The sequence below is a fragment of the Thermobia domestica genome, chromosome 12 (assembly GCF_964235325.1).
Source record: "Thermobia domestica chromosome 12, izTheDome1.hap1.1, whole genome shotgun sequence".
NCBI classification, from domain to species: Eukaryota; Metazoa; Arthropoda; class Insecta; order Zygentoma; family Lepismatidae; genus Thermobia; species Thermobia domestica.
Window position 1 is genome coordinate 206676971 of NC_137465.1, and position 26631 is coordinate 206703601.

The 26631-nt window shown below is 35.7% G+C and overlaps 2 protein-coding genes across 4 annotated transcripts in view; one reads left to right on the top strand and one right to left on the bottom strand.

The window, feature by feature from the left end:
* LOC145666980 (pyridine nucleotide-disulfide oxidoreductase domain-containing protein 2-like) overlaps positions 1 to 26631 on the bottom strand; it is a 109154-nt gene that overhangs the window by 60570 nt on the left and 21953 nt on the right. For all 3 annotated transcript variants that reach the window (XM_081734643.1, XM_081734642.1, XM_081734641.1), the window contains exons 4-6: positions 26156 to 26309; positions 19447 to 19615; positions 16890 to 17031 (exon numbers count right to left, since the gene is read on the bottom strand). In XM_081734643.1, coding sequence (XP_081590769.1) covers positions 16890 to 17031; positions 19447 to 19615; positions 26156 to 26309 — 465 coding nt within the window. The remainder of the gene's footprint in view (positions 1 to 16889; positions 17032 to 19446; positions 19616 to 26155; positions 26310 to 26631) is intronic.
* Positions 1398 to 26245, top strand: LOC145666981 (uncharacterized). The gene is made up of 2 exons (XM_081734644.1): positions 1398 to 1941; positions 26123 to 26245. Exon 1 carries the CDS (start codon positions 1535 to 1537, stop codon positions 1934 to 1936), a length of 402 nt encoding a protein of 133 aa, XP_081590770.1. The 5' UTR covers positions 1398 to 1534; the 3' UTR covers positions 1937 to 1941; positions 26123 to 26245.

Consider the following 26631-nt stretch of genomic DNA (forward strand, 5'->3'; position numbering starts at 1 on the left):
TCGAGATAATTGCAATAAGAAAAGCTAATTATCCTTTTGTATTATAGGCAACCAACATTTCTATGCTACTGTGCTGGTTGCATAGAAGCTAGGAATTGTATTGATTTTGAACAGGATATGGATAGTAATCATTACCCCTGAAGATGTTAACGGATTGACTCCATTAACGAACTTGGTCGAGATAATTGCAATAAGAAAAGCTACTTATCCTTTTGTGTTATAGGCAACCAACATTTCTATGCTACTGTGCTGGTTGCATAGAAACTAGGAATTGTATTGATTTTGAACAGGATATGGATAGTAATCATTACCCCTGAAGATGTTAACGGATTGACTCTATTAACGAACTTGGTCGAGATAATTGCAATAAGAAAAGCTACTTATCCTTTTGTATTATAGGCAACCAACATTTCTATGGTACTGTTCTGGTTGCATAGAAGCTAGGAATTGTATTGATTTTGAACAGGATATGGATAGTAATCATTACCCCTGAAGATGTTAACGGATTGACTCCATTAACGAACTTGGTCGAGATAATTGCAATAAGAAAAGCTACTTATCCTTTTGTATTATAGGCAACCAACATTTCTATGCTACTGTGCTGGTTGCATAGAAGCTAGGAAATTGTATTGATTTTGAACAGGATATGGATAGTAATCATTACCCCTGAAGATGTTAACGGATTGATTCCATTAACGAACTTGGACGAGATAATTGCAATAAGAAAATCTACTTATCCTTGTATTATAGACAACCAACATTTCTTTGCTACTGTGCCGATTGCATAGAAGGTAGGAAGTGTTATAGATTTCAATGGGATATGCAGAGCAACAGTTAAGTCACCATTATCTAGTTGTCTATTCACAAAAAAAATTAAAAAGTTGATTTTCGTTCACTGACATACGTATGTACTCAATTTCCTAGGGCCCGTAGTGTGATTCTAACAAGAAATGTTATGTTACTTCCTTCTAATTTTAGAACACTTCGATGCAGGCCGGTGCATATAGAAACTGCACATTTGAAACTTTAAATGCTTAATCAAACATAACAACTCTGTTAAGATAATACGTTTTAAGTGAACTTTTTTTTTACTTATTATTATTATTATCTCCCAAGGTTAGAAGAAGGTGATACAGATTCAAACAGAACAACCAGAAGATATCCTCTTGTTACTTGGCAATTATCGATCTGCTGATAATGCTGAAGAGACAATGATATGAATTATTCATTTTGTCTGATATATCTTAGTTTCATTTGAAATTTCTAGCTGTTTATATGCATTTATTTGTGGGTGTGGAAACTGCTTCTTTTTTCAATTTGTTAAAGAAAGTCAAATCATATTTAAATGATACGGTTCTCTCGTACTGAATTTTCAATGACTCTTATTGTGATTTAGGATCATTTTAACGTTAAAAATAATATATAAAACATAGAAAATTGTGTTTTTAATTGTGATCGTGCGACAAATAACTGAAACTTTTAGAAATATATATTAGCAACAGGGATCAGTTTGTGTTGAAGTGAACAATTCAAAATGGCTAAACACTCTATTCTGAAGATCTTTGGACAAAAGAAATACACAATGGCTGAAGCAGAAGCTGAATTTGACGACGGCGACCAGGGTCCAGTTTCAACCAAAAGAAACCTATCGATATCTCGATCTGGGCGCTACAAAGAAAAGAACAGAAGACGATCGTCCTTGTTTGATTCATTGGATACGAGCAATTCTCCAATCGTAGAGAATATGAAAGCGAAATACGAACAACCGAATCCAACAACAGTTGAAAAGAATAATAACACAAAGGAAAGCGAAGAAAAGAATACTGAAAAACAAAGTTTTGATGAAACTCAAGACAATAGACTCGATAAAGAAAATGAAAATGAAAGTAACAAGGCAGATCAGCCTCAGACGGAAAGATTAGAAACAGCATTGTGATGAACGTAAGTAACGTAACAGATAAGTAATGTCAAATGTATTCTCTAGAATTTCTGTTTTCCAAGACTGCTATCTATTCTATTAAATTAAAGCAAAAATTAAATATTAGCACTTGAGGGCAGAAGCAAATAACATGTTCTTTTTGAAGAATTTTTGTGCCAATGTAAGCACAATTTTCGGTACCTTGTGGGTATTTGCGTCCCCTTTTCAACGAACAAGTATATCTATTCGTTTAACAGTTATAATCAAAAGAATAAGAACGGAGTAGGAATACTTTCGTTCTCAACTGAACGTCAACCCCATTAGTATCTGACAATCTGCCACATTTGGAAACGATCACTTATTTCAATAAACAATACCTTCCGAGTTTTTGCTCGGATAATTTTTCCAAAAAGCGAGTAATGCAATTTTGTTCGTATTTCAAAAATAAATGCTTCATTAACAAGCTTTCAATATGGTATAAATTATTTATTATTTAAAAAGCACAAGGGGTAATTTACTTTTGGGAGTGAATCTTCCTCGGCGATGATCTCAAAAACCTCAGGCAATTTTGTTCATCTTTCATAAATAAACTTTTCATTAACAAACCTACAGTATGGTATAAATCATTTTTTCATTTTTTTAGAGAAAAATATATAACAAGAAGTAGTTTACTAGTAGGGTGTATATTCTATAACACAAAGTTCCCTGAAAACACCCATTATACATAATTTTGTTCAGATTTCGTACATAAAAATTTCCATAATAACTACAGCATGATACAGTAGGCATTACGCGTTTATGCCTTCATAAAGTATTTTTCTGAGATGTCTTATCAGGTAAATTACTGTACATGTGTATTCATTAATTTTCATTTTCATGTATAGTAAAGGCTCTATGTCTTCACCAAATACATACATTTCCTTTGTTTAAGAGTAATTGGTAGGGATGCGCACGAATCGAAACACACTTTGTAAAATTCGAGATTAGTCGAGACAAACGTATTTCTCAACTTGAATTTTCGAGTCGAGTCGAGATGGCTTGTAGAAATTTCGACTCGACTCGAATGTCTTGAAAATCTTTCTATAATTTTTAATAATATTTTGAAGAAAGTATTCAGTCAGAAACAGCCTTGAAACCAATTCCAGCATTACTTTAGAAAGGTACAGAACGCATGAACTTAATAGTTAATCTTTCGAGATCAAAATTTAATTTTCAGCTCAATTCAATTAATTAAAACAAATAATTAATGTCGTGACGGAAAGTGACCACTGAAGTTGCCTTTTAAACAGGGATGTATCAAAATCCCTTTGACATGGAAAAACTTCATACTTTGGCAACAGTGGTTTTACAGTAATCCACGTCGAAAAAGAAAGAAAAAAGCTAAGAAAAAACCGTGTTTTCAGTTTTCCGGACATTATTTCAGACCTCAAAATCACTAGCTGTAACACTAAGGCCAGGAGTGTGATGGAGTGGTTCGAGGAAAGCAGGAACGAGTTTCAAGTGATGTGCTGGCCCCAGGGGTGTAGCCAAGGGGGGGCCCATCGGGGCCTGGCCCCCCAAATGGTTTCCTGGCCCCCCAAATGACCAGCTTTTAAAACATAGTAAAATTATCTCGATTCATTCATTTAAAAGTAACAAAGTTTATTGACAATTAATAATTTATGATAAAATAGTATGGAGAAATATTGTTTTTCCATACCAATCGAAAAATAGTATAGTATCTCTTTTTTATACCGATCGAAAAATAGGCTTTTTTTTTTGTGACAGCAGATTACACAATTTACTGCGATTTATATTTGACAGTTTGAAGACAAACATTTTAACAAGGTACTACAAATACAGCCATAAAACAAAGGTACTAAACTGATTTGTAAGTACAGTATATTTTTATATGCTTTAACAAGTATTTTAAAAGACATAGAGGATGGAAAATTTGGTGAGAAACAATGTTTTTATTCAATTTGGATTTCATTCGCTCTCTCTTTTATTTCTACTCAGTGTAATAAAATAATTATGATTTTTTAGTCACGAATAATAAATAAATATTTTTGTCAGGAAACCGTAAAGAAATTAAGTGAAATTTCAAAGAAAATCAATCTTGTGTAGATAGGTTCTGTATACAAGGTCTTAAATTTAAATATAAAGGTAACCAAGAAAAGTTTTTATGCTTTTTCACCCACCACCTTCGAACATCGATATGTCACCTAACCTGGAAGATCAAAAATAGTCCCCATCAGCATCGACTACCTTCTGAAAACGTTCTGGAAGGCCATGGAATCCATCGCGGTAGAACTTGGTGGGCCGTGAAACGAAGAAAGTATCAGGTGCATTTTGAACTTTTACTAGGGATTTGAACTGGCGTCCTCTAAGGTGATTGTCCAAAGAATGGAACAGGTGATGATCGGACGGTGCAATACCCGGGGAATATAGTGGTTGCAATGTTGTTTCCCATCCAAGGCGAAAAATGGTGTCCTGAGTCATCCTAGCCACGTGGGACTTAGCGTTGCCCCGTAAACGAGGACCCATTTGCAATTCAGAAGTGATGGCTCCAGAGTTTTGAGTTTTTGTTGAGCACAGCTCAACTGCTGACACTTCACAGTTGCACTGATACTCTGACCAGCTGGTAGTACTTCCCGATGCATGATGCACCAAACACACAGAAGGACCTTCTTCTGGTATAGTGCTGGTTTCGGCTGTTTTGAAATCGGTTCATGAAATGCTAACCAATGATGACGGCACGGTGGAGCTTCGTATAGAACACACTTTTTAACACATGCCAACGCCCTGTCCAGAAATAGCTCCGAAATAGTAAATAAACATAGGCGACTGCCGCGTTGCCTTCTGGCCCGGAGTCAAAATATGAGAGACCCTTCGACCCAACTTGTAGTGCTTCACAAGTTGATGGATGTGGTGCCGAATGGTTTCTCCACACACTAAATTGTAGTTCCAGTTCCTCTTTGTACATGTGTTGGTCTTCTGGCACGTGGTGTTTTCGGGTGTTTCGTCATCGTCCTTAAATTTGTTAAACCATCGCTGCAATGTCCGCGTCGTCACGACACCCTCACCAAAGGTTGGCATATCTTCTGTCCCGCTACAGCGACGTTTGACCTCCATTTGAACTCGTTCACCATACATGCTCTTATGACGCTCTGTGGATGTCCCAAGTTCCCTCTGTCTTACGCAAGTTCACGGTGTGTCTGAATTGCCACAACCAGGTAGTATGTTGGATATACCCACACCAACAACTGACGTTAGCCTTATCTCCACTCGCATTCAACTCACGGTGTGAGGTCCAATTGAACACAGACCTCCACGAAAAGGGACAGAACTTTCTTGGTTACCTTTATAGTTATGCACAAGAGAACAGCGTTTGGTCCCGGGCAGTAGTTCTTGATTAAGCATAATAAAAATTATCTTGAATATAATTTATGGATAATAATAATAATAATAATAATAATAATAATAATAATAATAATAATAATAATAATAATAATAAGCAAACACTAGCAGCAACACATTTTTTTGGCTTTGTAAATTGTAGCTGGCCCCCCCTAAAAAACGACGGGCACCCCCTACACAAACCTGCTGGCTACACCCCTGGCTGGCCCACAACTCGCCGGATCTGAACCCAATCGAACACATCTGGGATGTGATTGAACGTGATGTCAGAGCGCATCGCCCCTCTCCCCAAAATTTACGGGAATTAGGTGGCCTGTGTGTGCATATGTGGTGTCAACTCCCTCCAGCGACTACCAAGGTTCATTGCATGCATGCCAAGACGTGTTGCCGTTGTTATCCGTGCCAAAGGTGGACATACTGACAATTAGGTAGGTAGTCATAATGTTCTGGCTGATGTGTGCGTACATTTTAACTCGTATATTTTGTCTCGACTCGAATTTCGAGACGTCTTGTCTCGAATTCGAATCGAGTCGAGACAGAAACATTTTCAAGTTGAAACATTTTCTCGAGAGGAGTAGAGACAGGCTTAAATCTCGACTCGACTCGTGTGCATCCCTAGTAATTAGGTAGTTTATTCTCTGTTGTAGTTTCAGGCAACCAATACATAAAAGTACAGCACTGTACTCTCTGAGGAAACATTCGTACATATTTATTTTTAACTCCATTCCCGATAACCTGACGTTTTTACAAACTCGGACACTCTTCGGTTCACATTACGTCGAGTTTTCGGGACTTTACTGTATGATTCAATATAAGAAGTGCGAGAGAGAGAGAGAGAAGGCTTAGTACGGTGGTCCCGTACCCTTTTCAATTATATATTATTTCATTATGTCTTTCATCTCATGAGTTACGAAAAATGAGGTTATCCCAGCTATATTTTCCAGATTTCTCACGATCCGATGTTAGTTATCAAGTTTAGGTTTTGCAACCAGATTCTCAATTGAACCAACAACTTGACTTTTCCCGTAATATGGAAAACACCACTGCACTAAAATGGTGGAAATTACTGCTAAATTATTATTGAATGAAATTAAATTTTAATTTAACGTACCAGGTTAAGACCTTTAGACTAGAGGAGACAGATGGTTAATGAAACTGAATTGTTTGTTCTCTCCCAGACGGAAACGAACGTGGGATCACGTGCATCAAAGGTTAGCCACTACACCACCGGGGAGGAATATTACTATTATTTATTTACTTCTCTTTTGGGTTTGTTATGTCTTTCTTCTGTGAATGACATGATAAACATAATAGACCCTTTCAGACGATAAACTGTTTATTGTAATACAAAAGGAAACTTACTGCATGTCTATAAGCTAAGCACCAAACCAAGAATAAAACACAAAACATTTTCCACTTTTTTAGGAGAAATTACAGATTTTGTATAGCAATGACGAGAGAAGCTAGGAGGAAGAAAAAAAGACTATTTTGTGGGGCCTTGAATAAAGAGTTGAGAAAAAGACGTATAAAATGAATGGCTTCGTGTGGCGTATTCTGCTGTATGGGCCAGAAAACATGGACATTACGTAAAAAGGATGAAAAATGTCTGGAAGCTTTCAGAATGTGAGTGTGGAGAAGAATGTGGAGAGAATTAGCTGGGTCGAGCGGGAAACGAATGATTGGGAGTTAGAAATGGTGGGGGAGAAAAAAATAATTTTAGACATTATTAAGAAGAGGAAGAGAAACTGGTTGGGACACTAGCTAAGAAAAGATTGTATCATGAGAGACGTGCTAGAGGGTATGGTGACAGGAAAGAAAGGAAGAGAGCGAAGGAGACTACAATTAATGAACGATATAAAAACAGAAAAATCGTACGTGAAGACGAAGAGGCTAGCGGAAGATGGTGGAGCATGGAAGCTTCTCAGTTCCAGCAAATGACCTGCCAATAATGGCAGAATACCTACGACGATGATGACAGATTTAGGAGATATTTTTTGGCCAAATATCTTATAGATACTTGACCTGTAATCGTTTAAATCTTGCGATTTCCAGTTTTTTAAAATACTATTGTTATTACTCTCTATATATCTGATACGTATAGAACATTGTGTAATTCATACAGTGAACACATTACCAACTTGACTGGTGGGGCTTAGGTTTGTTTTGAACTATTCAACAGCAGCGAAGCGGCTTCCTAGAAACTATTTGGAAAATCTGACGGAAGAAGTACATTGTAAACCTATAAACTTTCACGACAAATGTTCTGATATTCAACTTTTCCATTCCATTCTATAATACCTTTCCTGTATGCCTTATCAACTATGATTAGGGTTTCGAAATTTTTCAGGCCAAAAGACCGGGACATTCTATGAAAATTTATACTAACAACCAGGACAGCTTATGAAAATGTACAATCTAGTCATAATTATGATCTTATTTGTTGCTGAAATATAAGAAAATCAGAATTAAATAATAAGTGAATATTCGTCTAAAGTGGAAGAAAGTACATTATTTTCATCAGTTGTGTATTGATGATCAACAAAAAAAGGATTTTGTTTAAATATTGTATGAATGATATTAACTTAATGAAAAAAACACACCATTTAAAGTTTTGAACAATGTTTGGTGGACAAATACGAGATTATTCTGACTGAATTGGAACGTCCTGGAGCCTTAAGTGTGAGAGTGTGATCTCCTTTGAATATTTAGTGTAAAAATGTAAATATAAAAATGTTTTCCAAATGTGTATACAAAGATTTTTCTTCTTCAATGACCGAACTTTCGTGGTTTACAGCCGGCTTGTCTGTTTGGGAAAAGAAAATCATGCTTTTGTAAACTTTGGAACCAAATCATCGTCATCTCCATCATCATAGGTATTTTTGCCATCACTGGGAGGCCACTTAGAGAGTACTCAGGATCTTCCAGTTACAAGGACCATCATCAACCTCCTTGTCATAATGTGGTTATTCTCCATCACCCGTTTGAATTGAATACCGCCCATCAAGTATAACGTCTTATGCTGTCTCACTTTACACATTCTTTTCTTTAACATACGGTTGTTCACCGTGTCCTCAGATCTTGCAACCTTATTTAACTCATTTCCAGGCGTTGTACAAAGATGAAATTGTGTATTCCGACATAGGATGCATGACAATATAATATTCCGTGGCTATTTTAATATATTTCTATATTACGTATAATGGGAAACACCTTGACGAGGACAAAATGTATTAACCCCTTGGTTGTATGCAACCCACATTATTTTGTTGATTTTGTGGTTGCCTGGTATTGTAGGATAAGTTATTCCATTTCGTTTCCAATTGTTTGTTTACTCTTTTCTGTAATTTAAACTGGTTCAACTATGTCCTTAAATCTTAGCAATCTTAATTTAACTCATTGCCTAACGTCATACAATGATGACATTTTGCACAGTAACACACAACGTTTTAATAAGCTAGGTGACAATACAATATTTCATGGCTACTTTCATATATTTTTATATATTTATATATTTCATAATTTAAAATGAAATCTTTGAGTTTTACGTCCCATGGTTATGCCGGTTAGGCTAAAGGAGATGGTGATGATCAGTAATGAATGAAATTGTGGAATGAAGAAAGTAGGAGGAAACGGAAGAACCCCGAGAAACCTCACGCACACGGTGTTTGTCCACCACAAAGTTCACTTGGCGGAGGCTGGGATCGAATCCGGGACCCCTATCACCAGAGGTGAAAGCTCTACCATTGAGCCACCGCGGCCCATCTCATAATTTAATTCTCTTGTTACAACATCGTGTCAGTGGGTTTTCTCAAGGTACTCCCATTTCCTTCCATATCATTATAAAAAAAATTTTCGATCATCATTCACTTTGCTTAATCATCTGTCTCCCTTGACCTAAAGGGTATAATAATGAAATGTTAAACTGAAAGATAGATCTCCTGTTTGATTTAAAGAAAATCAACCTTTTTCGCAGGCAACCAGCTCTACTTTTAAGTAAAGCAGAATTACCTAGCACACAAGGGGGAACATTCACAAGTTCGAGCAAAGATTCACATTTTGACGATTTTTCGTTAACATATTCGAAAATAGTTTTTAAAATTTAAAAAATATATTTTCTGTTAAAAAATAATAATCAAAATTTAAAAATCGTACTAAAATAAAAAATAAATTAAATATTTAAAAAAAACACTTTTGTATGCATGTTTAAAAAAATATTTTCTTTTATTTCCCTACAACTTGCCTTCTAACACGTCTCTCAAGACACAATTCCATTTTAGACAATGTCTCAAACAATTTCTTTCCCTCTTTATAATTATTCCAAACATTCTTTCTTTACTCTATCAACCACTTCCTGATTCGTTTCCCTTCATAGACTACATCTTATTTTCTCTATTCTTTTCAACATTCACATTTTAGAAAGCCAATTATCGTTTTTTGCCACATTGTGTAATCATGATATTTATGCCTTGTATATTATACTCCCTACTATTACAGATATTTGATGAGATTTTCTTAACACTTTATTCAATGACTCCATAAAATATAATTTTCTGTCTTCCCTTTATTACTATTCTGGGTTTTATTTCACGTCCAGACATGGATTTGTGTGGGCAATTCTTGCTTTGTTTGATAATGCTCTATTGTATTTATTCATGTAGAGGATAGGTCGATTTATGGTTGATATTATTAATTAATTTGTGAGCTACACAACAGACATGAGCCCAATTATAGTGTAGGTATATTACAAAATAAATTTACAATAGTTTTCTTAAACATATTGTTGTTCATATTACATATGACAATTTCTTTGTGTTCGACACGTATTCTATAATAAAAAGAGCATATTCTCCAAGGGCCAAGAGGTGATAATTCTCCCCCCCCCCCCAGGGAACTTCTGTCACTATATTAGAAATATTCCTTAGGGTCCTTAGAATCAAAAATTAGTTGTTGGTCACCATATAAGTGCAGCACCTGGGTCCTGGAGCCGTTAACCCTTCAGCACCCGTGTATATTTACAGACATCGATGGGATCTCTTTAAATGACCGTAGATCAGACCGTTAGTGCAACACTGGAACAAGTTATACCTCGATCGATTTGTAAGACTGTAGGCTTTCAGTTTACGTTATGAACGGGACATTTCTGTGTACAAGGGAAAACTAATTGAGGGATATTTAAGAAAATTTCCCCTAAAAAGTCCCTTCTCGCAATTCTTTTAGTTATTATGTGGCAACACTGCAAACTATGTGAATAATAAAATGTATTTATATGTTCCACTTCATTTCAACTTACACTAAAAATTTCATCTTGATCCATCAAATAGCAGCAAAGGAATTTTTTTTTTAGTTTTCCCAGAGTTCATAGTAATAGATTTTCATGAAAGTACGAGTATGACTTTATGTCAATGTTCCGACCGTCAGTGCAACACTGAAACAAGTTATACCTCGATAGATTTGGAAGAGTGTAGGCTTTCAGTTTACGTAACGAACGAGACATTTCTGCGTACAAAAGAAAAATAATTGAGGGATATTTAAGAAAATTTCCTCAAAAAAGTGCCTTCTCGCGATTCTTTTAGTTATTACGTGGCAACACTGCAAGCTACGTGAATAATAAAATGTATTTATGTGTCCTATTTTTCGTTCAACTTAAATTGAAACTTTTGTCTTGACCCATCAAATAGCAGCAGAGGAAATATGTATTTTATAGTCTTCACAATTTTCATAATAATTGATTTTGATCGAAGTTATATATCGATATGACTTTGTGTCAATGTTCCGTTTTATTTTCCTATAGAAAACAAGTTATACAAATTATTTTAGTTGATTTTCTCATTCCCTATATTATGACAGATTCCCAGTACCGAGAAATACCCCAGGAAGTTTTTATGGTTTGTTCGTCCATGGTATAATATAAATAATTTCAAAGCAATAATTTTACTGTTGTGCTATTACATTATGTTCCTTTGAAAATACTTGTTGTTCTGCTACTCTACAACGAATACACTTCCAACCAAGTCTGCTAGTATGTGAAGTTATCAAACAACTCTCGAAGTTATTACGTACGGCACGTATTCTTATTACATGTGCACACAGATAATCGCACTTAATATAGTATGTAATATGTAGTTTTTTTTTAAATTGCCGTAATATTAAATAATTTGTTATATTCTTTGTGTTCTTGTCTGTATGTAAGTTGATAATAGTAGCACATTTGCCCTGAAATCCAAGTGTTCTCAGTTATTCTGGAAAAGAATGATAAACAAAAAGAAGCCAGTCAGACAGACGACAATTGCAAAAGAAGAAGGATGTACTGTTGTGAAAAATCGAAAATTCTGTGTAATACACTCCGTATAAAACAAAACTGAAACGACGACAAATTTCATTAAAAAATTAAAAAAAAAACTTCCATAAGAACTTTCAGGTCAAAGTACTGCGGCAAGAGACTGACACTGCAAAACTGCACCGCTTAACATCAAATTGCGTCCAAATTCCTACAGAATACGACACAAACAAACACGGTCTATCCCTGAGACTACCAAAGTTTCATAAAATTACCACGATTACTAATTCAGTCTGCTGAATCATGTATGGTGGAAAATTGTACACTCTTAGTGGATAATTCACCATATTTGGAGCGTACGGTACTGCTATACGGCAGTATGTAGCAAACATCCTGTTTAACGAGGAGCAGTGCGTATTTGGCCTAGAGACCTGCACGGGCCGAATTTTTCGGCCCGAGCCCAATCCAGCCCGAATGTACCTAGGCCCGGCCCAGCCCGGGCCCGAAAAGTTTTGGAGATTTTCGGCCCAAGCCCGGCCCGGCCCGATAAGTTTTTTAAAATTCTTGACCCAAGCCCGGCCCGGGCACGAAAAATTTTAGAAGTCTCATTTTGTAACATTTTTCACGGGCACACTTCTTCAACGTTTGCCTTCATTCTAATTATTGTTTAACGAAAGTCAATAATTATTAAACAATTGCAATTAATCTTCCCTATCCCGGCCCGACCTGAAGGGAAATCAGTGTCGGCCCGCCCAAACCCGGCCCGGCCCAAAGAAATAACACAGTCGGCCCACCCAAACCCGGCCCGCGGGCCGGGCCGGCCTTCGGGCCTCGGGCTGAGCCCAGCCCGTGCAGATCTCTAATTTGGCCAGAAATAGAGCTAAAATTGGGATCACGAAAAAAGGGAAAGGGTGTTTTATGGGAAACTCTAGTGACATGTGTCACTAGAATAGCTGAACGTGTCATTAAAGGAACACCTATTCGATAGGAAGACGAATTACTACTGTTACAGATTCAAGAAGTGGATTTCATAGCAGCCAAAATGAGGTACCACAACTTGTACCAGATCATCGAGCTGAAATTGTTCATGGAAGAAACATACCTAAAGATAAATTCATTGAAGGCACAGTGAGTAACCAAATAGTGACCAAATGCCCTGAGCAAACAAATTTGGTATTCCTGACTGTGTCATTTTTTTCAGTGAGCCTATAGTGAAAATTTTAGGGGAGCAGCAAAAATTTAGTGGCGGGCCGGCCCCTAACACCCCGTGGGTACGGGCCTGCATAGTACTACAACTACTGTAGTAATTTAAATTTTAAAAAATAAGATATTAATGAATTCCTTTCTTTTTAAAGGGTGTCTAACAGTAAGAGTTAAAGAGGATTTCAGCATCTCAAACACATTTTTCGGAAGTTCTTGTATTTTCTTACTTCTCCGATTAAAAGACTTCAACTAATCTTTTTATTTAACTGATTAGATAGATGCGCTCAGTCTGCAATCTCACGTAACCACGGAAAATCTCTCAAAATCCGCAGTCAATAAAGATAACATTCACGTGCAGAGGCAGATAGATAATATGGTACTTTGGCAGAAACAGCTTTACCACAATATTGAACAAAAATATTCTCCGTCGCAGGATATGGGATAAAAATACCTAATGTTACACAAGACAGCATTAGTGGAAAAAAATTAAAGGAGCTGCGTCAAAATCTGCAATATATTAGTATTTAATAAAAAGAAACAAAGTGTTCAAAAATGAGATATTTACCAATGAATAGATTTTCCATGAAATAATTTGTCATGCGTAGTTTTCGGGAAAGCCGATTTCTTTTGTAAATCTAAAAATTCATGCTGTACAACTGCGACATCTTTCAAGATTCTGATCCTCAAGTATGGGCTAATCCAGCTTTTTCAGAAATCCTTTATGGCTACATGGTTAGCGTTTGCGCTTTCGGCGAAGGAGACATAGAGTAGTTGGAATCCCACGTTAAGTTATATATCTATGTCTTCAGATGGCCTTGATGTTAAACAGGACGCTACACTCTCTGTATATCAACCAACTATAGTGCTGCCAAAATGTCTTGAGCTGTGGCAAAAAAAGCGAACTAAAGCTCACACCCACGCGTTGAGCCAATAAGGGTTCAGTTGTTGCTAAGCGAGAGATCCTTAGCAAAAGGGAGTGGAATTCCTTCAGCCGATAGCAGCGCTCGGAAGGGAAGACTAGGTGTCAAGTCAATGAAGTATATCTTTAACTACCTTTTTATTATGTCACTAGCAGTGCGACAGTAAGCAGTATGGTGAATGAGATACAGTCAAAAATTATCGTTTGACTATTAAATTTAGGGTTGCCAAAATTTTTTGATCTAAAATGCGTACATGTCTTAAAATCCAAACACAGAGTAAATATTTTTGAGATTTCTTACCTAAAAATCACCTTTTAAGGTTATCACACAATTGTTTACTGTATGCTTAAAACACTGTTGGAAACTAACATGTTTTATTTATTTATTTTTTTTTCATTAACATGAAGATAATAAATTATACCATTCGATTATTCATATTAAACCTAAGCAAAAGAACCCTGGAATGGAAAAATGAGACACTTTTTAAAAACATAACTTACTTTATTAATATGACACGTTCATGTCCGTTCCTTACCAGCATCGGTGAAAGCAGACTAAGAATAAATTTCCTGGTATTAAACTGCTGTTACAGACTGATATTCGTGAAAGAGGTTGAATTAAAATGGAGAGTTATATTCTGCCATATAATTGTAGCTCAGCGTTGACGAAAGCAGATTTTGGGAATAAATTTCCGGGTAAAATCTATTTGTGCAGGACACATTATTATCTCTATAATCTTCGAATACACTCTGAATAATTAGTAAGGTTTCAGTCCGTCAGCGAGTCACTATCGCACTTGACATTTCTCCAGTTCCTAATATTCAACTGTTGTGACAAGCTAGTATTAGTAAAAGAGATCAAATTGAAATCGAAAGATACTCTATGTTCTGCCATACATAACTCGCTGATTCAAAGACGTGAATCATATGTTGAGAGAAACAGTGTGCACTTTGTACTAACTTTATAACAAATGTAAAATAAAAAGTAAGGAAGTATTAGTTTTTATTTCTCGTTTTTTGAAGAAAAGCAACTTTCATTCGTCATTTTACAAGTATATAGTAGGCTATACGTATTTTCGTTAGGAATGTGTGTGTCACTGTTAGAAAAAAATCAAACATCAATAAATACAATCTGGTACTTAATGGTGGAAATTTTTCATATAAACCTTCAGTACATATGAAAAGTACACAAATAACTTATTTTAATAGAATATAAAATATCAACTGCATCAAGATGGCAACACTAACAAACTACATATTCTTTTAACATCATAAAAATTGCTTTTCTCGAAACCTAGGCGTGAGAATTTACCCTAAGCACGTCATTTTGTTCAGCATGATGTGATCTATAGGACGGACAACAAGAGATGGTCTTTGAAGTTTCTTACTATATGCGGAGGGGCAATGCAGCCCCTACTTTGGTACAAGTGTTCCTAATCACGATCACCATTAATTAAATTGCAATTATGCAAGTAGGTGCACCGAAAAAAGTCTTCACACGTGAGTAGTGGCAACGTCGCTGCGAACTGTCAGAGATCTTCTTTTGCTGGCTCCCCTATAACAACTGATATGCATACCTAATGTTTGAAATTTAATTAGGGTTGCCATATGTCTGTATTTTGTACGGACTGTTTGTATTTTTGGGTCATTATCCGTGTCCGTATCGTACAAAGCATGAAATAGGAAAATGTCCGTATTTGACAGTTTGGAGATGTCAGAAAATTTCCGAGTCGGGTAACGCTAAAATCTCGGGCGAAAAGAATTGTGTTTTCATCATATACGGTTCGATAAACATAACAGAGATATGTTCATGCACAAAAAAATTAGATGCCATTGACAACTAGTGATGAGCAAATGCAAGACCAAGACCGGGGTGGTCTTGGTCTTGGTCTTGGTCTTGCATTGGGATTCCTGGTCTTCGTCTTGGTCTTAGTCTTGCATGCAAGACTCTTGCAAAAACTGCAAGACCAAGACTCTTGTGCTCAAGGGCAACGTAGTAAGTCCCTGGGGTCTTAATCCTGTTAGTATAAAGAAAATCGTAGACAGAATAGGTATGAGGGGAAAGCGTGTAATGGTATACAAGCTTTCTCCTCATATCTATTCCGTCTATCAATACAAAACTTGGTACACACATTTGTTATCCCCTGTAGTATTTTTCGAGATATATTTAGATTGTGTGCTATTACCCGGGGCCACTCCAGAGGGGTCCAAAGTTGATGGGAGGTATTTCTGGAGGGAATTTTACTGACATTCTCCCAATTTTCCCTGTTCAAGTACATTATGGGCCCCAATACATAGCATCCTTGAAAGCTTGTTTCATGCTGAAAAGAATGAACTATAAACCTTGACTTTCCAATGAACAGTGTTGATGCAATAGCTATTTCACTGATAGTTACGATTTCCTTTATACTAACAGGGTTAATGGACCATACAGGGGTTTACTCCGCTCTCCATGGTGTCTAATTCTTTTGTGCATGAACATATCTTTGTTCTGCTAATTGAATAGACTAGGTTTGATTCAGATGTTTGGAGGACAGGTTCGTGTCCGCTCTTTGTGAGTTATAATTGTATGGTAGAACATAACCTTCGATTTGATTCCATCTCTTTTACAAATACCAGCACTGTGACAGCAGTTTAATACCAGAAAATTTATTCTTAAAGTCTGCTTTCATCAATGTTGAGTTATAATTATGGTAGAACATAAGTTTTGGTTTGACTCAATTTGTTTCACGAACATAAGCCTGTGACGGCAGTTGAACAAGGGCGATAATCCTGGGGGTCGTGGGGGCCCGGGCCCCCCAAAGCTCATGTGGGCCCCTCCGCATTGTATCTATGAATATACAATATTTTGCATAATTTGAATGCAATTTGTCTTAAAATCCTCATATATGCCTTCTGCATCTGAATGGCTCCCCCCAAATTTACAGAGAAATTGGCGCCCTTGCAGTTGAATACCAGAAAATTGATTCTCAAAGTGTGCTTCCACCAACGCTGAGGTTTTATTGTTTCTACCGACGTTCCTAGGGTCAAAATAAGGACAATTCAAACTTATAATAAGGTTAAGTGTGTTATGAAGGAAAATCAATAAATGTATTGCTTTCTTAGCGACTTATTGCTTTCAAATCTTTCTTCTAGGAGTTTTCATTACTATGCATTAAATATTTTAGACCTACCTTATCTGTGTAAATGTGTGCTCCATAGGACTTGGCAGCTCGCGCCATAGCCTGAGTGACTGCTCCCATTCCACCTTCAGGATATCCCCAAACGCCTCTCTTACCTTCCAGTTCACCCATTACATGATGAAGCAGAACGTACCTTTGAAGAACAAAACAAAAATAATTCCTTCCATTACAATCAACGTTAGGGGGTTTAATGTATTATATAAGAGAAGTTAGTGGTGGACAACATTGTGTCCGTGGGATTTCTTGGGGTACTCCCGCTTCCTCCTATATTCTTATCCCACCATCATTCACCTGCCTCAATCATCGTTTCCCATAGCCTAGAGGTCATAATAGTGGATTGGGACGTCAAACTCAAAGATTACATTTCGTTTCAAAGTATGTTTGTTATGTTGTAAAAATAAAGGTTTACATCATGGACTGTGCAATCAAGGTCCTCTGTTTCCTGAAGGCCTTATGGATCAGCATTTTAAAAAGTTCCATATGAATACACTTTAAAAGTAGTTACTATCCTAGACAAATCTGTGAAATAAGAAAGTAAGTGGTTTTAAAATATATAATTCTCATTACTTTTTCTGTTTAACTTTCCATTATCATACTTGTTTATGATATAAGCAAATTTGTATTTTTATTACTCCAAAGAAAAAATAAACAATAATAATTCTCTTCACTGTGGAAAATACGATACAAAACTTATAAACTGCTGTGCGAATTTAAATTTGGTTAGGGGTTTACTACACAAGAGGCAAAACCTTTTTTAAAAAAAGGGAAAGAAAAAATAGAAATGAAATGAAATCTTTGAGTTTTACGTCCCACGATTATGCCGGTTAGGCTAAAGGAGACGGTGATGATGAATAATGAATGAAATGGTGGAATGAAGAAAGTGGGAGGAAACGGGAGAACCCCGAGGAAACCCACGCACACGGTGTTTGTCCACCACAAAGTTCACTTGGCGGGGGCTGGGATCTTTGCCCGGGACCCGGGACCCCAAGCACCAGAGGTGAACGCTCTACCACTGAGCCACCGTGGCCCCAAAGAAAAAATAGAATTACGCTTATATACAGTATAATATTTATGAAATTATTTATCTGAACAAGCAATTGAATTATCCTGTTCACGGGTTTAACTACTTCCAAATTCGTGACCCGTTCCAGGTTAGAACTCGCGTCAAGTTCTCAAACTTAAAAGCAGAAGACTTCTATATATTTTAAACAATTCCCATTTATTTTATTTCTTACTTTCTAGAAACGAGTGCGTAATTCACTAGTAACCAATAGAATTGATCTTCTCTCTCTCTCTCTCTCTCTCTGAAAAAGTACGAGTAGTTGCGAATTAGAAATTGGTGCATTCTTATTTCTGTTATCAATGAGCACAACTATATCTAATAATGGTAACTTCCTTCAGCTAATCTTAAGTATTTCCTTTCTTGTCCATTGTGTCAACATATCTCGAAACGATATTTCTGTTACAACGAAAATAGGTTTTCCTCCCTGATTACACTTGAAAACGATGTTTCATACCTATTCAAAGGATTAGTGTGAAGGACGTTCCTAGTAATAATAAAAGAAACCCTAGATAGATATCTACCAGTTGTACACTGCATGCTGACAGAAATAAGGAAATCAAGATAATGTTGGAGCATTTTTTTTTTTTTTTTTTTAAGTTCTCCTTACTTGTTGCAGGAAAATATGTGTTAGCCACAGGAGCTGATTCCCTGAAAGTTCATTGCGGTTTCTAGACGGTTCGGTTGATCTCCACCAAATTTTGTATACTCACCAGAACTATCGGTGGACAGGACAGGATGAGAAAAAGCTATAGTAACACGTGTCATAGGAATAATACCTCCTCCTAGGTGCTCCTTCAAGTACGGGAACAGCTGAAAGTTGCTTGGAGCGAGATCCGTGCTGTAGGGAAGGTGGTTGTTGATGTTCCAGGAAAACTGCTGCAACACCGTGGTGGTCTTCTGGGCTGTATGCCGGTGCTCAAATTTTCGACACAATTCTGCGACATGCTGGGGGGTGAGACATTACAGGCTCTCCTACTTCTACCTCTAGTAACTGCCAGTGAATTTCAGCCGTGGTTACATGTTTCGCTCACAAAAATCGAATAACTGAGCGGACTTCTTCGCGAGACCAGTTTTTCAAATGAGTCGCCATTTGTGTTTATCTACAACTAGTCCCGTAAGTAACGGTTAGCTGAAACTATACACAATTACCAACTCCATGTATTAAAATTTAGTCACACTCCTCATTCCTCTATAACAGACGAAACTCCAGAAATATCAGTCTGGTAATTTTAGTTTCTGATCCTCCCTTGTACATAATAAGGAAAGATTTTAAAATCTCAACTGTCTTGAAGTTCTGTTAGGCACATATTATTTCAGAGACTATAGAATTGGCAAACGAAAAAGCCAGAATTCAGTATAATGAAGCAGATAAAGAAAACTTTGTCTGTGCTTTGAATACTTCATATGAAAATAAAACTCCCAAATTTTGGTAAAACGAACGCTTAAGATTTACGTCTAGATTCCGTACATTTGAAATTCCCTTACCCACTTCCTGGAGTGTACGGCCCATTGAAGGAACCAATCACAGCATCTGTAGCAAGTGTTGCTTTCAATGGCTCAGACTCAAACCACTTGGACATTATCTTCGCTATCGGCGCTGTCATGAGTTCATAGAAAGCTGGGAGATCCTTGCGAAGGCCAGCCAAGGACAATGCTATTAATAATTTTTAAAAGTCATAAAAATATGTACTTTGTATTTACACCTGCATTGGTGTATAAAACAGAATGCTATAAAGTATTCACCAGTAGACATCGGATTTTTATGCAAATGCATATTTTGCTTCTTTATATGCAACTCTGTTAAACTTGATAGTAATTTCTAACAGCAATAATACAGCTCGAATTTGAAGTTTTATAATGCATATAAATGCATATTTCGAAAGTTAAAGCATACATTAATGTTTAAGAGTATATTCAGCATATTCTGTTTGTTATTTCAATGTTTTCAGTTATTATTTCAATATTAGCAAATTTTATTTCAGATGTATGCTTATAGCATGGAATAAATCCAGTTTTAGTTTGTATTTTCAATGCATTTGCATGTACAGTATATGCAACAAACTGGTATTATGTATGGAAAGGTTGAAGAATGTCTAGTTTATGGAAGACCAATAACTAGAGAGCAGTTATGTTTTTTTTTTTTTTTTGTTTGTTTAATTATGCTTTATTTTTTCAAATTATGCTTTATTGTTATTTCAATCATTATTTTACATTAATCGTGTATAATGTAAAATATTTACTATACATTAAATATTCTAAATATCTTGATCTATTTATTGATACTTTTTGAAAACAGTTTCTATCATATTTAATGAACTTTCTACTTAATGCACTGTAAAGAGATATGCTTTACTCGAGTCAGTTTTTTCTAACACTTGTGTGCGCCTTAAAGGTGTATATATACAGAAAGGGAAAGTAAAAGATGCCACGTTCTTGTGTACTATTCTTTGTAGGCGGAAAAATTTATTTTTTCCTTTTTTTTTTCTTTTCTCCACATCAAAGGATTACACCGAAAAATTTACAGAAATAAAAATAAGCTTTTCATTGTTGCATTGTTATGTTCTCAATGATTTTGCATTGTAAATATTGGTTTTAAAACATATTAATACAGTATGTTAAACTTGCAGTTAAACAGAATTTTCCAAGAATTATGCTATATATTTTAAATTATGCTTTATGCTTTATTTTCTAAAATTATGCTTTATTATGCTTTTAAAATTAGTTTCTTCTGGACCTTTGGTAACCACAACCATATTCAAGGTACCAACCATGTGTCTAAATTGCTATTATGCTTTTTATGCTGCCCTACAACGTTAGTAACCGATCAGCAGAGCAAAGACGCTTATAATTACAAAGACATTAAGAGAAATCTGATATTTATAAAGACATTCTAATATTGTGTCTACATCAATTCGAAAACAAGAGACGCGAGGAATGCTGCTTAGTATATGCTTAGCTTTAGTTGATGAAGCTCAGAATGAGCTCTAGCCAGTTCCTGGCAAATTCGTGAGCTCTGTGGAAAAAGAATTGATGCAAGTCATTGCCAGAAACTCCGACTATAAAACAGTTGAAGCCATGGGGAAATACTGTACCTAAAGGGTTAAATTTCAATTTGCCAGAAAAACATTAATTCTAAACTTGCTCCTGTCTATAAATATTGTCCAGCAACATCTATCGATGTTAAAAGGTTATTTTCTGGCTACAAATATCATAAACTGACCAAAAAAAAGGAAGAGGAAGAGAAGCATCTACTGATATATTGTAAGCTAATTACGGAAGGGAGAAAATCCTTAAAAACTTTTTTTTTAACAGTAGAAACGTGCAGAAAAATGAGTCTTGTATTATTTCGTGTAAACAAAATGCATTCTAAAACACAAATTTGAAGCAAAACTAGAGATCGTGTTCTCATATCACTGTGTTTATTTTAATCTCATAATCTGTGAGTGTTTCAAAAAGTTTGGAGTATAAAAACTTCAACTGCCACAAAAATAATTGAAAGATAAATTACATTTTCGAAGTTATATTTCACCTACAAAAATTTGTCACAAATTCGCTGCATGTTTGAAAACGCTCTCTTTTATTATATTGTTAGTGCATATTAAGTGCTTATTTTAACACATTTAACAGCATAGTTGCATGAACATTTAAAGATTTTTTGGTTTGGTTTGATTTAGTTTAACGTCCCACCGTTATGCCTACTACGCTAAGGGACGTGGACCAACTGATTATAATTGAATCTGAATCACTTTGGTCGTTCAACTTTACCCCCACCGGGAACCGAACACGGGACCCCGGAATATTTAATGAATTTTAAGTGCATAAAAATCCGGTGTCTATTCAGAAGTAATCTGCAGATTTGAAAAAAAAAAAAAATATATATCACAGTAAATACTAAAGGGTGTTTAATAATGAATGCAACTCTTGAGTGCATACAAATTTATTGATGAAATTAACTAAATTACATATTAAATATTTTACATATTTTTTGCAATGATTACATAAAAATTATGTAAGAAATGATTATGTAAGAAATATCACTCAAATGCCCTCCACAACTCTGCAGGCATACTCTCGATCTTTCGATAAAATTTTCTCGATTAGAGGGAAGCAAACTGGGCCCCATCTTTTTTCGCTTGATTTTTGTAGTATGTGACGAGACAAACACGATGGTACCAAAATTACTGAAATTGCACCGGAGAACACGATGGTACAAAAATTCCATCCGACCTACAAAATTATCCATGTTCCCCCGGTGCAATTTCGATAATTTTGCTACCGTCGTGTTTGTCTCGTCACATACTATAAGAATCATGCGAAAATAGATGGGGCCCAGTTTGCTCCCTCCCGTTTCTTTTGTATGTAGAACTACAAAATTACCCAAATTTTCATGTCCCCCGGTGCAATTTCGGTAATTTTGGTACCGTCGTGTTTGTCTCGTTACATACTACAAGAATCAAGCGAAAAAAGATAGGGCCCAGTTTGCTTCCCTCTAACCAAATTTTCTATAACTTTTCAGCATTCTTGCACCTCTAGTTCTGAAATTACACACTGAATCTCGGCCTTGAATTCTGGAAGTGATCGTGGTTTGTTGGCGTACACACGAGATTCCAAATACTCTTATAGAAAGAAATCTCATGGTGTCAAATTACAAGATCTGGGTGGCCAATTAACATCACCGTTGCGAGATATCACCTGGCCAGAGAACCTCGCTCCATTCCTGCCCGTACAGAAAATAGATGACGATCATGAGCTAATTTGTGATCCATGACTACTAGCCACAAAAACAACACAGAAAACAGATGACGATCATGAGCTATTTGGCGATCCATGACTACTAACCACAAAAACAACACATGACTACTAGCCACAAAAACAACACAGAAAACAGATGACGATCATGAGCTATTTGGCGATCCATGACTACTAACCACAAAAACAACACATGACTACTAGCCACAAAAACACAGAAAACAGATGACGATCATGTGCTATTTGGCGATCCATGACTACTAGCCACAAAAACAACACAAAACAGATGACGATCATGAGCTATTTGGCGATCCATGACTACTAGCCACAAAAACAACACATGACTACTAGCCACAAAAACAGCACATGACTACTAGCCACACAAACACAGAAAACAGATGACGATCATGAGCTATTTGGCGATCCATGACTACTAGCCACAAAAACAACACATGACTACTAGCCACAAAAACAACACATGATTACTAGCCACAAAAGCAACACAAAACAGATGACGATCATGAGCTATTTGGCGATCCATGACTACTAGCCACAAAAACAACACATGACTACTAGCCACAAAAACACAGAAAACAGATGACGATCATGAGGTATTTGGCGATCCATGACTACTAGCCACAAAAACAACACATGACTACTAGCCACAAAAACAACACAGAAAACAGATGACGATCATGATCTATTTGGCGATCCATGACTACTAGCCACAAAAACAACACATGAAAATCGTGCAACGTTCAGTGGTGCCAACTTACTAGAACAGAAATGGCGGGCAGTTCAAAAGTTGCGTTCTTTATGACACACCCTTTACGTTAAGTATAATTACAATTAATATGTTATAATTTTCTATAGATATTAGTTACTTGTGAAGATTCACCTTATACAAAAATAATCAGAATCAATATAACATCAGCAAAATTCACCAGCATCACATGATCGCTTTCTACACTACATTAGTGAACTGTCAAACATCCATGTTTCTAAATATGATAAGGATAATTAATAGCTTAATAGGATAATTAATAGCAATAATTAATAGCTTATTGTTATATCTGCCTATATGTTAAGTGCAGCTACAATTCTAAATATACATTTGTAACATCGTTAATATTTGAAATATTGCAGTGAGAGAACCTATGGAACTCAAAATCATGAAGATTTTAAGAATATATATATATATATATATATATATATATATATATATATATATATATATATAATCACTAGCTATAGTGTCAGTTCCTTGTAAGGGGAAAAAAGAGTTGAACTTCCGTCCTCTCCCCTTAGGATACGAATTTGAGTGAAAGGGGTAATGTTTAAAACCCAAGAGATATTATAGTTTTGACATATACGTATTTCGAATTTCACTATCTCCCTTAGGATATAGAATACCTTTAGGGCTAATCAAAATTGCATGACAAAATCTCAGTGTGAGATGGATACTGTGTTCAAAATTAATTTCAAACAGGTTATTTCGTATTAACGTGATGCGATTACAAAACAGACAATAAACATATCAATGGGGCGAAAAAATATAGAATTCCTTATATCCTCCTATCCCATCCTTAAAACTGAAATTGCAGTTCGGGTTCCGCACTGGTAAGGCATCTTATGTTTAATGATAAAGTAATATTGCCAGTTTAAAGAACGTTCTCTTGGGTCCTCATCATACCAACAATACAGCATTATTGAGAAAGGGACAGGAGATATTCTTGGTTTCCTCATACAACAATGTACAGGTTCTGCGTGTCATTTTTGCGTGTTCTTACGTTTCATTCGAACAGCCTGTTGAGCTGGCAACGCTGCTTTTCCATATAATGTATGGCGCCGTACCAGTGTGAAGGCCAAACGGCTAATGTGATCAACTTTCCCCTCTTTGCATGTTTCGTATCTTTCTTATGACGGAGTTCCCCTTTGGCCCTGGACTTTTGATACACCCGGTATATATATATATATATATATATATATATATATATATATATATATATATATATATATATATATATATATATATATAATGTTATTTCTAAAAATAAATGTGTCGGTACGTCGGACCTCAGGTTCATAATAGTTAGAAGTTGCATACCTTTCAGACTATTATTATTATTATTATTAATATTAACAATAATAATAATACCCAGTAGCATATCACTGCAAAATCTTTTAACTAGAACCTCTTAAAGATATTTATAAAGATGTTTTTAAAATGTCTGATTATTAATCTTAATTTTATAATAGAATAAACGGAATGATAATTAATACATTAGTGATTTGTTTCTTGGTTTTTTGCTTTTTTTGTAAAGGGGTGAAAGAAAGCTGCTATTTTTTGTTTTCAAAAGGCATCGAGAGTTTCACAAATACTAAATTTCAATAACAACATAAATACTGTACATTGTTCACATAATGTTCTTCAGAATACTTATAATGCTACCAAAATGTTCTATAAGCCTCTATTAAATTAAAGGATAAACTTTGCGAAAAAAATCTAAAGGATATTATCAGTTAATCCTCTTCCTAATAATGAATATAAACAATTAATTGAATACATTAAAACGGTAACTGAATAAAAGCTCCAATTCGAGGAAAGTACAGAGGTGGAGTTCCAACAAAACTTTTGTACTGGGTTTCAGTTTAGTCGAAGTTTAGCTACAAACAAATTTGTTAGAATTATTTCGTTGTGGGAGGTCAGTATCTTCAGAAAACAAAATCTGGTTGGTTCGGAGCCTTTATGCTTTATATAACCGTCCGAGGCGCGAGGATGTGCCAGCGAGCGAAAGACAGAAGAGCCCACATATTTCTAGTTAGGGATGCGCACGAGACAAGATTTGTGGCTGTCTCGTCTTTGAAATGTGCTGTAAAAGTGATGTCTCGACTCGAAAAATGTATATTTCTCTATTGGAAGAGCCGTGTCTCGACTCGAATTTTGTCAGGAAAATCCTGTCTCGACTCGTCTCGTGGGCATCCCTATTTCTAGTCCCTGAATACAGTTAGTTAACTGACTTCAAGAAGGAACGAAGATTCGCAACTCTTTCTCTAGAAAATAAAAAAAGGAAAATGAAAATAAAAAAAACTCTGATTTTTCAATAAAACTATATATTTACTTTTCGGTGTTTTCAAAGTTTCTTGTCAACCCTTTTTTAAGACAGAAAAGGGAAAATATCAATTCTCATTAAAAAGGTGCTGGTACATCGTACCGTTGCACACCGCCAGAAATAAAACGATATATACTGAAGAGTTCTTATCCTTTTACGTACTGTAGATACGTTCAGTAACTTAATAACTTTACTATTCGGTAACAAAACTTCAAGTCATTAAATCAGAGCAATTCATTGTAACTAAATTAAATTAAATATTTAAATAGTAATGAAATATATTAATTTGTTTTAAACAGGTTGGAGGAAGACAGAATGGGTTAAATGTCTACCTGACTCCTTGATGGCAGGAAATTGTCTGATAACACGTAACTTATTCCAGAAGCTGGCTTTGACGAATTGCTCCACGGCTGCAGGTGGTAACTGAAGAACAGGATCAATGGCGGCTACGAAACGTCCCAGCTGTTTCTCATATGTTACATATGCCTGCCAAGAACACGGAAGGACTTAAAAGTAATTGTGAACCAAGTGGACAATTTTCATTTAATGAAACTAGTGATATATTTCTCTATTTGTGCAACGAACGTTCTTAGGACGTAACACACGAATAAATAAGTAAATAAACACGTTGCATACATATGTTCGTTGTTCAATATAGTGAAATAGTGCAGTGGGAACATACGTGTAGTGTTGCAGTAAGCCAAATATTTTTGAGTGTCTTGTAATATAAATATGTATAAATATGTAAGAAAGAAAAATGGCGAACGTGAAAGGTGGTAAATTTATAATAAAAGATAATCTCTCTCTC